Source organism: Myotis nattereri (genome assembly GCF_964212035.1).
Source record: "Myotis nattereri genome assembly, chromosome: 2".
Taxonomy (NCBI): Eukaryota; Metazoa; Chordata; class Mammalia; order Chiroptera; family Vespertilionidae; genus Myotis; species Myotis nattereri.
Window position 1 is genome coordinate 19076455 of NC_138076.1, and position 16138 is coordinate 19092592.

At 38.0% G+C, this 16138-nt stretch overlaps 1 protein-coding gene across 4 annotated transcripts in view; it reads left to right on the forward strand.

Moving 5' to 3' along the window:
* The window catches only part of NRG1 (neuregulin 1), a 1003358-nt gene that overhangs the window by 833365 nt on the left and 153855 nt on the right, over positions 1-16138 (forward strand). For all 4 annotated transcript variants that reach the window (XM_081083057.1, XM_081083055.1, XM_081083054.1 and 1 more), the window contains exon 2: positions 14537-14714. In XM_081083057.1, coding sequence (XP_080939183.1) covers positions 14537-14714 — 178 coding nt within the window. The remainder of the gene's footprint in view (positions 1-14536; positions 14715-16138) is intronic.

Genomic DNA, 16138 nt, shown 5'->3' on the forward strand with positions numbered 1-16138 from the left:
ATATATAGCTTATGGTTCTCTTCACTCTGGCTTATCTAGTTTTATACACTATGGTCCTATAAACCATTTCATGAGATAGAGTTTCACAGTTCTTAATATCAGAAAATCAGCACAATTGATTTCTCTTTGGGAATTGTTTTCTATTTCTGCTGTAACTAATTACCATGAACTTAGAGGCTTAAATCAACACACATTTATTATCTTAGAGTTACTATATGTTAGAATTCTAGACGGGCCTCACTGGGCTAAAATCATAGTATTGGCAGGACTGTGTTTCCTTGTGGAGGCTCTACGAGGGAATCCATTTTCTTGGCTGTTCCAGATTTTGGAGGCTGCCCGCATTCCTTGGCTCAGGGCCCCCTTCCGCTGACTTCAAAGCCAGCAACATTACTCCTCTGGCCATTCTTCTTTGACTGACTATACCAAGAAAACATCGTCTACCTTTAAGGATTCATATGATTAGATTGGGTACAGCAGATAATACAGCATAATCTCCCATTTTCAAGGTCCTTACCTTAATCCCATTTGCAAAGTCCTTTTTGAACGTGAGGCAACATAGCCACAGGTTCTAGAGATGAGGATTTAGACACCTTTGGGAGTTAGTCATTGTTCTACCCACAACAGGAATGAATGTGCTCTCACTGGTGTCAGCTGTAAGTGGGCAGTCACTTTCGAAACTTAGAAAGTTTTATAAATTGCTTAAACTTACCAAGCACTTAAATCATGAAATAACAAGTATACTAGTAGCTACCAACTTTTATTGTCTGCTTGCAATATGACACACACTGACTGCTTAGTGCTTTAAATGAACAATCTTGTTTACTTCTTTTAACAGCCCTATGAGGTTCTATTATAATCTAGGTAGGTCCTATTATAATCTCATTTTATATTTCAGGAAACCAAAGCCTAGAGAAGTTTTATAATGTGCCCCAGGTTGCATCATTAATATATGGCAGAATATGACTTGAAGTTAGGCATGTCTGACTCAGGCTTTTAATCATTATACTTCACTACTTATATCTACTCACTAAGTGGTAAAAGTGTAGCATAGAATAGTGAAGTATTGAGAATGTAATTTATGCATAGAAAGCTAACTAATAGCTAGTTGTTTTTAATAAGAAAAAATAATGTGTTACCATGAATACGAGCTTTTAAAATGCCTCTTTACCAATTGAACAATGTTTAACTGATTAATATTAGCTGGTTATGTATACTTATTGATTCTTAGCATCTCAATTTAAATAAAACTGTTTTCTTGGTAATTTTGAAACCTTATCTAGAGCTATAAGCTACTTTGTCAAAGGTACACCTAATTCCATGTCTAGTAATTCATCATAAAAAATAATTAGCTACGAACATAAAGATTTGTGGACAATAATATACATCTAAAATATTTAAAACATTCAAAAATTAGAAATGGCCTAAATTTTCATCAACTGGGAAATGAATAAATTCTAGTACATCTATAAAATTAAATGCACCATAGAATAAACAGGAAAAAAAAGAAAAGAAAAGAAGGTAGTAGAAAGGCTACATAGCTGCCTCAACAATTTTAATGTTTTTAGATTGTAAAAATAAGGAATTCATTTCACAAATCATAGTATAGTTTAATCAATTAATATATTCTTCCTCTACTTCTGCTTCACCCAAAATGTAAGCTCCAGGAGAGTCAGGGAATCTTGTGGGGTTTTTTTTTATTCATGTCTATATCTTGAGTACTTAATATCATGAGTGGTATTTTGTAGACACAATGATATTTTTAGGAAGAATGGAAATCAAGAACTAGCTAAGAGAATAAAAGCCCATTATTTCTATGAATGAGGCAGAATCTGGAAATTAGTTGGATTCCAGAACAAGTTTTTTTCAGTGTAGAATATTTTAGTGTGTTTGTCAAAGAAAAGATCATATAATAGGTTAATATTATATGAGAAAGAAAGGCAGTGATAACTCTGAGAAAGCCAATATGTTTTTCATATAAACCTCGTGTATTAGGGAAAAGCTATCGGCTCACTTGATAAGGAGTAATTGAATCACAGTTTGACTTTATTCCTCTACTCATTCACAAAATACTATTGAGTTTTGTGCTAGTTACTAAGGTAAAATATGAATTAGAAGAAAAAAGCCCCTTACTTAAAGGAATCTTCTGTCACTATGGTGAAACAAACAATTTTAAAGATAAAATGCATTCAATTAAATGGAATAGTAATGATTTTATGGGAAGACAGAAAGGGGACACTTAACTTACTGTTCAAAAAATGTATAAATTGGGCTATTCATCTTGAGTATATTGGGGGGGGGGGAATAATTTAGTTTTGTAGAGGAGTTGCAAAGATAGGGCTGAATTCCCTTATGCCCTTCATTCAGCTCCCATTTCCTTGAAATAATGATCGAAACTAAAACCTTTGGTACAATACTTATCACCTAAACATCAGACCTTAGGCAGATTCCACCATCTTGAGTACATCTTTTAGTGCTGGAAGGAGGTAATGTATGCATGTACTTTGTAAACAGTAAAAGAAATGCCATTGGAGTGGGCTCCGTGGAGGTCAGGGATGGTGAAAGTTGCATTCTCTAAGGCAGCAGTTCTCAACCTGTGGGTCGCGACCCCTTTGGTGGTCGAACGACCCTTTCACAGGGGTCACCTAAGACCATCCTGCATATCAGATATTTACATTACGATTCATAACAGTAGCAACATTACAGTTATGAAGTAGCAACGAAAATAATTTTATGGTTGGGTCACAACATGAGGAACTGTATTGAAAGGGCCAGAAGGTTGAGAACCACTGCTCTAAGGGGGCTTCCATCATCTAACCAGGAGCTCCCTGTGTTTGAGCCTCCTTGAATAACATGCTCAGCTCCATCCATGAATGTTATTCATTCCTTATGACTCTCCATTTTTTTAAAAGCTGTTATTGATGTTGTGTTTATTGTGTGCCTGACAGTGCCCTGCTCAAAGTGCACGATAGAGGACCTTGGCCCTCTCTCTGTCCTGTAGAAGGTAAATTCGCCTTGCGGATGCCAGACTGAGGCTCACAGAGGACAAACGATTGAGTCAGACTGGAGTTGGAAGCTGGGCCTGCCTGACTCGAAAGCCCACCGTTTCCTCCCATATGCTGCTTCCTGAGCCTTTTCTTATACAGCCTCCCAGATCAAGCATTTTCCAAATTATACTTCTTCTTCAAAACTTAATTTCCCTTTTAATTCTAAAATCACTTGCTGCATGCTTCGATGGTTTTCTGCACACTGTAGTATTCTATGAATCTCTCTCTCTCTCTCTCTCTCTCTCTCTCTCTCTCTCTATATATATATATATATATATATATATATATATATATATATATATATATATTACCCATTGCTTTGCCTTCTTGGCTTTCCTGGTATCAGTCTTTAGGATTCTATAATGTTTAGTCTATTTCTTGACACTGGCAGCCCTTCCCTTTGAACATTTTAGTGACCCTTTTTGATAGTTTCCAGCTGCTTTAAAAAGAAATTTTTTTAAAATCTTTACCTGAGGAGTGAGGATATTTTTTTCCATTGATTTTTAGAAAGAGTGGAAGGGAAGGGAGAGAAAGAGAGAGAGAAAGAGAGAGACAGAGGAACATCAATGTGAGAGAGACACATTGATTGTTTGCCTCCTGCTCTAGTGCCCATGGGGGCTAGGGATTGAGCCTGTAACCAAGGTATGTGTCCTTGACCAGAATCCAATCTGTAACCCTTCAGTCCGAGGTCTGACACTCTAACCACTGAGCAAAACTGGCCAGGTCTCCAGATGCCTTTTTTTTTTTAATCTGAGTAATGACCAAGGCTATATGCAGGTCTTTATTATGTAATTTTGTGTCATTTGGATTTATATGATTTAATATTTTAGATGATTTATAGAAAATTGCTATCAAATCAGCAAAAGTAATAATGATAACTGATTTTTTTAAAGATGTAAAATGTTTTCATTACCATTTTTAAATTAGATTTTCACAACCGTGTGAAATTGATAAGGCAGAGGCTACCCCCCTTCCTTTTACTCACAAGATTGTGGAGGTTCAGAGTAATTATGTGACTCCCTAGTTCCACTCAGACACTGAGTTTGCTGACTTCCCATTCTTATTGGTAATAGAAACTATCAAAAGCTAGAGGCAGAAATGCAGGATGTTGTGTGTTGAGTTTACTCATTTCAATTCCTGAACTAGAAACGATTAACAAAGAATCCAATTAAACTTCTTTCTAAATAAAAACAAACAAAACAAAGAGATTGCTAGTGGCATGGCAGTGTCTCTATGGAGGAAATGAAAGCTACATATTGACACACTAACCAAGCTTCATTTAGGTTTCTTTTGTTTAATGTTTGTGAATCTTTGTGCTGAGAAAACTTTATTGCAATTTAGGAACCAATGGATTATCTCAGAATGTATGAGAAGCAGCTCACTTTCACTTTCAAAAGATGCTTTAATAAGTTTATTTTTATGTAAAATAAGGAAAACTATGAATTCTAAAGCTTACTGTAATGTGTGTGTGTGTGTTTTCTGAAACTAGACTCCTTTGGCTCTAATGTTACAGTTTAACTTAGGAACACTGTCCAGGCAAGCATCCTAGCCCTGTAGCTCTGTCTGGTCACCAAACTAGATTGCTTTAGGAGAGCAGTGATGGAGCATAGATCTCACTAGGAACCATCTGTTTAATTTGATTCTGGTCACTTCCCACCTTTTCAACAAATTCATGACCCTGGGGACCCTAAAATAAGATACTTGTCTTCCTTGGTCTTTCCTTTAGGGTAAAAGTAAAATGATAAGGATTCACTGTTAGGTCATCTGTGGACCTGCATAAAAATTCAAAGAGCTACACAAACTTTAAAGAGCCTCAGGAAATCAAACTTGGACCCTACTTACTAAGAAGGGGTGCAAAGGTGGTTATTTAAAACTGTAGCAAACAGAGCAGAGAGCAGTTGAACTGATCGGGTAGCCCTCAGAGAGCTGAGCAGTCTCCTTCAATCCCAGCATGTGCCTTTTAGGTGTCATTCGGTTTAGTAAGTTAGCTGGGAATAAAAAAGAAAAAGCAGAAAACTATGGAATGGGAAAGTTGGCCTGTCTAAGTAACAAAGAGATGGATTTTACAGGACCTGGAAGGACAGGTTTCTTTTATGGTTAGTTCTGCTAACATTTTCCGTTCTTCACAGAAGGAAAAAGTTCTAAATGGCTCCTTGAAAAAAACAGATCATAGAACCAAACTTGGTAGCTGATTCAGGGGTTTTGTTCATTTATTTGTAATGCTTAAAAGTTTTTATGTAGCTGTCGTTGTTTAAAAGTAATAATAGCCAGGTGCTGACTTATCTTACCTGGGTATTTTATCCATTTCGCAACATCTAAATAAAGTCCTTCTTTCAAATGAAAAAAGAGAACTTCAGTGACATCAATTAAGTAAATAAGTGCAACTCAACTTGAACAAAGAAATAATGGGTATGAAGACAGATACTAACACATCAAGGTCATGCTAATGTGTTAAATTTACTTAAGCAATAGCACATCACAAGGGAAAAGCTCCATTTCAATAAGAAAATAAATAATTATAATATCAAATTTTTAGTAAGTAGATATTTTTCCATTTCTCTGTTTGAGTGACATATTGGCAGCGAAAATGGCAGGTATATATAACAAATTAAAAAACACCCTGATTTTTGGACAGCAGAAAAGACCAGTTTTATATACTTTTATGTCAAATGAAATTTGCAACATTATCAGTTAGGTCAAACTGTAATGGATCCACTTTAATTCTGGGTATTGTTGACCTTAAATGAAGCTTACGGAACATCTTCTTTATGTCCATGAATGAGATGTTCTGATAATTGGGGGCAGCTGTGGTGACAGCATTAATTGGACAGGCCTGTTGAACACTCACCTGAAATCTGCTGACAGCTGCTCTGTGATTTATCCAGCAGCCATTGTCACGGACTGTTGCCTTTATTCCTTGAAAGAACAATGTTAATCTGTTAAGACCCTCTGGTCGCTGTACCGCTTGACCCTCAGTGGAGGCTATCGCGTTTCAGTGAACATAGGAGTGAGATATGGTGCGGTTCACCCTGCGCCATTTGGCAGATGACAGACCACCACACACTTCAAAAACCTTTTTTTGTTCTAATACCGATTTCAGGTATTCTGTCTTGTTTTATTTCCCCATAAATCATCAGAGTAGCTCAGGAAATTCAGTAATTTTCATATCTACTTTCTCTCCCAGACAGTTTTTTGCACTTGGAATATGTGTAGAAATGATCTGTTATGTCATGTACCCATGTTTTATCAGGAAAATATGCTCCCTATTGATATATAAATAGATTAAATCTTACATTTGAACTATAAATATATCCAACATAGCAAAGAATTGAGCTTACTGCTTCAGAGTAAAGACAGGAGCTCTTGCCCAGCCAGTGTTGCATGGTGGTTGAGCATCCACCCCTGAACCAGGAGGTCAGGGTTCGAGTTCTGGTCAGAGCACACGCACTGGTTTCGGGGCTCAATCCCCAGTAGGGGACGTGCAGGAGACAGCCTATCAATGAATCTCTCTCATCTCTGTTTCTGTTTCATCATCTGCAAATTGGGAATAATGATAGTAATCCATATCCCTGGAATTGTTAAAAAACTTGAGTTAATGAACATAAAATTCTTAGAAAAGTCTCTGGCATAAAGTAGGTACTCAACAAGTGTTAGCTATTATTATTCTAAAGGAGTTTATTGTTGAATGTGCTAAGGAAGAGGACCTCATTGTAACTTGATCTCCTAGAGGCCTTGGGAACACTATTATAGTAGTTCTATAATTTTATCTTTAGTGGCCAATTTATGAAATAGTGGGCAAAGAGCACCAGAACTGTGTAGAAGATGAGGATTACTAATTTCAACAAACATGATATCAATTTTCAGGCTGAAAATTTCTCTTACCTAATAAATCCGCACCATGTTCCCTTGCAGAACTTCACAGCATTGTAAATCTCTCACAGACTTAGGTGGAGAAGTGATCTGGTTTTTATAGCTCATTATAAGAAACAAAAACATGACCACAGTGGCTATGAAATGGAATAATCTTTCCTGGATTTTAGTCTACTGCCCTCCCTGTCTTGTCCCCACCTTCACCTCACGCTGTCCTGAGGCACTCGCTAGAGAGAGAAGTCCTCGGGGTAAATCCTGGTCTAAAGCTTGTTAACCTTGTGACCTCAAGCAAGTTCTGTGTAACCCTCCCCACCCATAAAATGGAAGTAATAGTTATCCACCTTACATGAAATACATACAAGAACAGTCACAGGGAAAATGGAATTTGACCCAGACTGTACATTTTTGGGTATGTGTTGCCCGTAGATGAAAGAGTACAGGTAATAGTTAAGAAAAGACAGACCTTGTACTCTTGGTCAATCAATGAAGACGATCAAGTTTGATTGGAAGGCAGAGCAGATTACGTGAGTGAGCCCCTTGCTGAAATGTAAGAACAGCCTGGCTGCTGTGGGGAAACTGAGATAAAGTGCACTAAATCAGACAGGAAGGAAATGATTGCAATGACGGGAGGCTGGGCTAAGTGGGGTTCAAGTAGACACCACTCTAACAGGTAAGGCTAGATTAGAGGAATATAGGGAACATAAACATTTCAAAGCAAAGACAGCACTATTTATTTGACAATTTCCAGTTAGATTTACATTGCCATAGCATCATATGGAAGAATGTATGAGTCCTAACCCAGTGGAATGCATAAAAACAAACAATAGTGTCCCGAGGCCCTTCTATCTCAAATAAAGAAAAGTCTGAGAAGGTTAAGTGTGGCCTCTAGAATGATTTTTGGACTAGGTCTCTTCTATCTATCTTCTATCTAATAATTTTGACATTTGGGGGTATTCGAGTATAGTGACAATCAAAATGGACACACCCATCACCACCACCAACTGCTCTTATCCCTCCCTTGATTTGGATCAAGTCCTCTTTGTGCACATGGGCTTTTTCCCTGCAGCATGTTGGGTATGGTATATAGATGTAGAATGTGATTAGGCATTTTCTATGGATGGCCTTAGAATAAGCATAGTTTAAGCACAGTTGTTATGAGGGCTGCCTGTGGCGCATACCCTCAAGCAGAGCAGTTAAAAGAATCATACTGTTTCAGTCAGCGTCTAGCAGTTCCCTGTAAGAAGGGGAACTTTGAGCACATCCAAGTGTAAAAATCCCCACCAATGGAAACTGAGATGTTTGGGGAAATCAAGTAAACACTACTAAGAAGCCAGTTTTGGCTGGAGAGGCACAAACATTGTGAATATTAGAAGTAAAATGCTGAAATATTGGAAATATTGCTCCCCATTTTATTGTTTTATGTTTTATAATGTCATGTTCCATGTATATGTTTTGACAATTATCCAGTTTGCCCCTAAAGGGATTAGTTAGCAGTATGCACTAATACTAATACACATCCTAGGGAGTTGGACATGGAGCTACTAAAATGATATTTCTGGAGTCCAGCTGTCTTAACCGTACTCTGAAGCATAGTCCCAGTGTTTTTACTGGTTGGGCTTAGTTTGCTGCCAATGATATGGAGTCAGCCTGAGAATGTTTTATAATTCCCTAAATTTTATAGTAACTTTCTTTCAGATGAAGGTACCCACATGTTTTCCCTCATTCCCCAGATGTCCTTTCTGAACACACAGGGACAAATAGCAGTCCCATCCTCGGTCATGGGGACTCTAGTTAACCAGGGTGAGGAACGGTCTGAGGACTCAGTTGGAGCATGTCACCACGTGGCAACATATGGGGACCTTGTTGGATGGTTGTGAACGTAGCTTACGATCACTCACAGCATCGGCAGCAGTGGTTTTAAAGCTAGATGTATTCTCAAATAGCATTGCCACTGGGATTTCTGCCTTTTACATAGCTATATTTTCAGATTTTAATCTGATAAGATAAAATTTCCCTTTTATAGTCAAATTGTGAGTACAGCTCAGGAGAGAAGACAGATGGCAAAGCATAAACTTTATCCATACTATGCGTGATCATAATCATCTCAATAAGATAGAGCAGCAAGGGAGAAATAGGATCAGCGAAGGAATTTTAGAGACTTTGCTCAGTAATTTATTTACCTCTAACAAGACTATAAAAAAGGGACATCCTTCTGGCTAGACGACTGATGAATGATATCCGTGTGGCTTTCATTAACTAACATAATTGTCAGTCACCAATTTTCCCCTGGAGATCCGCACGTGTGTGATGTCAGGCTTTTAAAAGGCTTTATGCCAGGAAGACTTTACTGGGATCACAGCTGAAAGCTCACTGTTATTTGATAATATTTTGCAGGTTTCCTGTTTAATTTGTTCAGCGTGTTGAGGCTCTACAGATTAGCTGCTCAGTCAAGCACAGAGAGTAATGATATGAGCTAACTTTGCATTGTCAGGTTCTTTAAAGATCAGAGACCATGACTTATCTCGTGTCACATGCTATCAGCCTATCTCGGCAGCATACACATGTGAAAATTTGTTTCCTGTTCTTAACATTACAGTACAATATTTGAATATATTTTAAAAGCAAGTGCACAGTGGGTGATTAAAACAGGAGGATTGCTTAGATGAATGGTACTTTTTAGAAATGTATTTCACTTCTATGACAAATATTTATTCACCCATTAAATTATTGGAATAAATGAACATATTGCCTTATATTTTTGTGTGGTCAGAATGTAAAATATTTTTTTGCATTACTGCCATGATCCTTTTTTTCTTATAGTTTTTATTATTTTTAATGTGTTTTTTTTTTAATTGATTTTAGAGAAAGAAAGGAAGGGAGAGAGAGAGAGAGACAGAGAGAAAAAGAAAAAGACATTGATGAGAACCATCGATCAGCTGCCTCCTCCACCCTCTCTACTGGGGATTGAGCCGGCAACCTGGGCATGTGCTCTGACCAGGAATGGAACCAGTGACCTCTTGGTGCATGGGAGGTGCTCAACCAACTGAGCCACACCAGCCAGGGCTCTCCCATGATTTTTTTCTATACTGTGTGACATCATCCTATATAATAAAAGGCTAATATGCAAATAGAGCAAACAGTGGAATGACCGGTCACTGTAACACGCACTGACTACCAGAGGGAAGACACTCAATGCAGGAGCTGCCCCCTGGTGGTCAGTGCACTACCACAGGGAGCGCTGGTCAGCCAGAAGCTGGGCTCATGGCTGGTGAGTGCAGCAGCAGTCAGACAGCCCCCAAGGGCTCCCAGACTGTGAGAGGGTGCAGGCCAGGCTGAGGGACACCCGCCCCCCCACCGCCCCCGTGAGTGCACAATTTCATGCACCAGGCCTCTAGTATCAAATAAGAAAGCTAGAAGTGCAAAACATACTTGTTAAGTCTACCTACTTGCATTGAGTTAGAGTCAGAAGAGTATGTTTGTCATCTTTTAGAGCCTGTAAGACACAGCCTATAAAAAGAAGCGCCCATGGAGCATGTGGCATTGCTCTTAGGGCTTTTAGGTTTCTATTTTAAAAGGCTGCCTTTCTTTGCATTTTACTGTCTGCCTCTGTTGATGCATTTCTAAGGGTGTGGATATGTTCATATTAATGTCAGCCAAGCTTGAAATAGATTTAGACAAAGAGTGCATATACCTTTCTATTGCATTAAATTATTTCAGGGTGTGGAGCTACTGCCTCTCCAGAAACACATAGAAAGCGAAATTATGAACTGTGGTAGACCAAATCCAATGAAATCATTTCAGAGATTCTTAGAACACTTACTGCATTTGAGCATTGACTTTGCATTGTGTTTGCTTTCAACCAATTTTTAATTAACAGATCATTTATTCTTAGATGACTATTGAAAGGCAATTAATAATTTAGAAGTTTTAAAATCCAAGTGCTCAGTTAAAAAAATGATCCCAAGTTTTAAGAGCTACCGTGGCCTTCTGAAGTTATACCTGAGTATTAGAAAGTACTTGGTAGAGTAAAAAAATTTTTATGAAAGAAATGAGATTGTTTCATGTGAGTAAACTATATATCTGAAAAACACATATACTTTTAAAATCTATTCTATTAATATTTAGTAATTTTATAATCTAATGAAAGAAAATATACTGTATTAAAAATTATCTCATTATGGATAGATGAAAAGAAAACCATATAAGCCAGATATGCTCAGTAATGGCTTGCATTTTTGTCAAGAATCTATGAAATATTTTAGGAGTATTCCATCAGTGTGGTTATGAGAGAAGACAGAAGAATGCATGTTATTGCCAAGTCTCTAGCATCCTTGAATTTGTGTTCGACCAGGAATGTGTAAGGAACCTTGTGTGATACGTCTCTAGAAGGTTCCACTGACAGCAGATCACCCATGGGCTAAGCATGGGGCTGCATGGCTCTGTTGGTGGTGCACAGATTTGTGTCTACATTTATGCCGTGGAAGATCTTGAGTTAGCTCCTTAAAATAACTATTCTCTGAAAAACTGATGTCCTTGGTGGTAGATGGTTTCCCCTGAAAAACATGGCAGGGGCATTATTACAAGTGGACTTCTAGGGATTCAAGGTCAGAGAAGCTGGAAGCTTCTGCATTTTGACAGACTTGAAACTATGTGCAAGAGAGAGAAACTTGGCTATCAGTAGAGATATACCTGAACCCCAAACATCAATAAATGGTTATAAATTAGGGTCAGCTTTAGGAGTGGATATTTTAGCAAAGAAGATATCTGCCTCATTACATCACAGACCCTCTCTAAAGGACAGAGCATGTACTGGGCTTTGCACATGAACCCAAAAGGAAAGAAAGGTTAGACATTGACTTGCTAGATGAGTGATTATTGTCCTCCCATCAAAGGATCTAGTAAGATTGGATCACCAAAGTCATGGTTATGAGGTTGAACCTGCGAGAATTTCAGTGCCATATCACTCACAGATTTTAAATGGAGACATAATCTTAAGAGTCCATTTGTAAATTATACCGAATATTTCCAAGAATCTTCTTCATGACTGAAGACTTAATCAAGATTTTAAAAGTACTTAATGTAAACCTGAGCCTTTTATTCAATGGCACAAAGACCAGATGTCAAAGGCAAAGAAATAAAAAGAGAAGTCAAGACTCCCCCTTTTTTTTTCTTTCTCTTTGTATTAGCTTATTTGCTGGATCACTTGAAATTTAGTTGTACACATCATGACATTTCATTCCTAAATATCTCAGCAGATACAGCCTAAGAACAGGATATTCTGATGTAAAACCACAACGCAGTAATCACACTTGAGAAATTTAATTTTGATATAATACCTTTAATTCAGATTCTCCCAATAGTCCCAATAATGTCTTTTATAATTACTTGTTTTCCATAAAGCAAGATCCAGTCAGAAACTACACCTTGTATTTATTTGTCATGCCTCTTGAATCTCCTTTAATCTAGAGATCACTTAAGAGTCTTCTTTTGTTATTTATGACATTGTCATTTTTGAAGTCCAGACCAGTTTTTTTTGTAGACTATCCCTCAATTTGAATTTGTCCAATTGTTTCCTCACATTTGAAATCATGATTCTTCATAAGGAAATAAGAAATAAATAAATGAAGACAGGAGGGGGGGTGAGAAAAAGGAAGGAAAAAGAGATGCAAATGGCATGAACTTTACCAATTCAATTTAAAGAAACCAGCCTCGTTGATTTGTATTCAGACTATATTGATAAACATATGGATGGAATAGGACAGGGAATAAACCTTGTGAGTTTGGGTTGTGTTCTAGTTAAAAAAAAAAATTAAACTAGTTCTTTTACTCTATACACACCTACAAAATTGAAAATGACCTTAAAAAATTTATAGGAATGTACAGACATGATTACAGATTGATGAGAATTTAGTCTGTTCTTAAAAACCTCCAAAACAGAGATGCGTGAACCATATATTGAAAGGAAGACTCCTATGAAATGTATTCAGAAAGTAAACCTTGTTTTCAAGCTGCCAGACAAAAGTGTCAAGTATCAAAGGCCTGGGAACAGACCTGAGATAAGTTTTGGAACTTGCCGCTGTGTCTCCACATGGAGTGGCTGCTTCTCCACCTCGTCTCCCAGCCTCTGAATTAACACGAGGGTACAGGCCACTGTAGGAGCTTTGCTGAGAAATTACAGCGTTCAAATGGCTTTTTCTATAATTTATTGGAACCTTCATGTGCTCATTCCTGACATTTTTTTTGATTTAACTTGGTAAGGGCAGAGTTGTAGAAAAACAAACATACCTTGAGTAGGAACGATACTCCATTTCCTGTTCGTGTCTGAGGTGGCTCTGATTGCTGTCCTTGGAGTCTCGATCACCATACCCAGTGAATGAATAATTGCGCACTGGATTAGGGAGGTGCAATCTCATTTGCCTGCATTTTTTTTTCTTCTTTCTGGGTCTTGCTTTTAATTTTTGAACTTGAGATGAAGGGGGTTTTCTAAGACTCAGTGGAAACAGTTGTTGAGCTCTCAATGTCTGCAATGTTGACTGAGTCAAGTGAAGTTCTGTGTATGGAGGAAGATCCATTTCTTACTCTTATTTTTAAACAGTTTTATTACAAAAAAGTTGGAGTGCTGTATAGAATCTTATAACAAACCGCCATGTGTACCTATTGCCTCACTTCTACAATAATCAACTTCTTGGGAAATTTGTTTCATTTTTATGCCTATTCCTACCATTTTATGCCATTCCCTACCTTATCTGAGATTGAAGCAAATCTCAGCTATTATAAGATTTTGCTCATAAATATTTCAGTAGAGAAAAGAAACTCTGTTAAGCAGTCTTCCTTAAAATAAGAATGCTATGTAGGTGTTCAGTGTAAAGTATTCTACAAGTTAATGCACAAGTTGAGTACTCCCAGTCTCTGTTGAGATTTAGAACTAAATCCAGTCAAAATAGCAAGCAGTTTGATGTGATTATGGTGGTCACCTGGAATGGTTATCCATTGTCTGATGGGACAGCGACTGAAGGTCCAATTAAAGAGTGATGTCACCAAAGAATGTCTGTCTTGAGGAAAGGAGCATGGTGAAGATTTGTGAGTTGTTTGTTCTTTGGGCCTCCTGAGGTGATAGGATAATCTACTTCTGACTCTCCAGAAAGTTGCAGCCATGGAGAAGTTAGTCACTTACCTGTCTCTGAAACTAAACATCCCCACTTAAAAAATGGATGTGATGCCTGTTGTACCTCTTCACAGAACTGGGATGAAGATCTGTTGTGATCTGGGATACAAACATGCCCAATTACATATTCTTCAGATTTTCGTCCTTTGAAATGACCACTATTCAGGATTTTTAATAGTATCAGAGAATGTAAATATTGAGGAATTAACTATATAGAACATTTTAAAATAATTTTATAACCTAAGTCGTCTTTTTCTCCCCTGATTATATTTTATTTGGGCATATTCTTCTTCTTCAAATGGATATACATTTTGGTCGACTCCCCCTTTCCCCATTTCTGTTTCTTTCTCAGATAATAAAACCTTTAGAAATGGGGCTGGGATCAGGTTCACCCCAAATTGAAGTTTCTCTTTGAAAGACTATGGGTGATCAAAACTCTTTTTCTTTCTCTTTTCAGCCTTGCCTCTTCGATTGAAAGAGATGAAAAGCCAGGAATCGGTGGCAGGCTCCAAACTAGTGCTTCGGTGTGAGACCAGTTCTGAATATTCTTCTCTCAGATTCAAATGGTTCAAGAATGGGAGTGAATTAAACCGAAAGAACAAACCACAACACATCAAGATACAAAAAAGGCCAGGGTAAGTTAATACATGTAACAGCAGAGGCAATACCTAGCAATAGGATGATTTAAGATATAAAAATAACTTACAGCCTCGCCCTGGCCGCGTGGCTTAGTTGGTTGGAGTGTTGTCCAGTACACCAGAAGGTGCAGGCAGGTTCGATCCCTGGGGGTCATAAGATTGTATAAGATGATCTAGTTCAGTCTTCTATAATACATAACAATTACATTGATAATGCGTTGAAACACTGTGGCTGGGGAGCTTTAAGATTGTTAAGTAGCGCATTGATTTACAAATAGTGATCTTTTAGAAAATTACTAGTTATATTGAGGCAAGTTCTACTTTATCGTAAGCCAGAATTTAATTAGGGAGATGAGATATCTAGCATATTATATCAGACAATGAAACTAAATGCTAAGTTGTCGGTTACTGGCACTACTAAGTGGAGTGGCATTGGGAAGAGGGGGAGACCCTGAGAACTTCAGGAGTAGCTGTGAGAGGGTGGATTTGACTCTGCTGAAGAGGGAGCGTCCCCTCTGGCTAGGTGGGTGAGGTGGGGTGGGCGGTTAGAAGAGCAGGAATCACAGTCATAGCAGGCCCTGTTATCACGCCAGGCCAATTGGAGCAGTGGGCGAGCGGGTAGGACATTTTGCCTCTTATTGGACAAGTTGCTGTGTGTGTCAGACCCTGGGCTAGATGCCGGGCACGCAGAGGTGAACAAGACATGCTCTCCACTCTTAAGAGACTTAGTCTAGATGGGAGAGAAATGGAAACAGTTCCAATACTCAGATTTAAATTGTACAGCAGTGATGACTGCGAGATGCTGTAGAAAGAGGCTAACACAGATGGGGAGCGGACCCAGTCAGGGACAGTGGTGGCTTCCTAGAAAGTAGGAGAGGAGGAAGGGAGGGAAGAGGGTTTATCCAGGCGGCAGGAACAGAACAAAGCAACTGCAGACTGCACGTACCTGTGTGAGGATGCCTAGAGGAGTAAATGAGCTGGGAGGAGAAGGTAAAAATAAGGTAGAAAATAAAGTGAGCTGCTTAGAATAAATACAGTTTTGACAGAGTACATTTTGTGTGTGTGTGTGTGTGTGTGTGTGTGTATGTTTTTTTTTCCTTAAAGAGGCAATTTGTTACATGGCTTGGATGACATATAAAAGTATCATTAGTATTCAGAAAAGCATGCTCATATTGGCTCCATAGGTCCAGACAGCTAAGAGCACTGTCTACATATTAATAAAACCCCATTAGACCAGATAGTCCAATATTCATAAATGGCTTCTTTTAAACAATAGCCTTGCTGGAAGGATTTAAATGGAAGAAAAAAAAGGACATTTTATTAAAGTTATGTAACTGTAAATTACTCTAGGAAAAACATGTAACATATTTGATCGTCTAAAAATAAGACACTTTGTGTAAAGTGGGCTGTAACTTGATAAG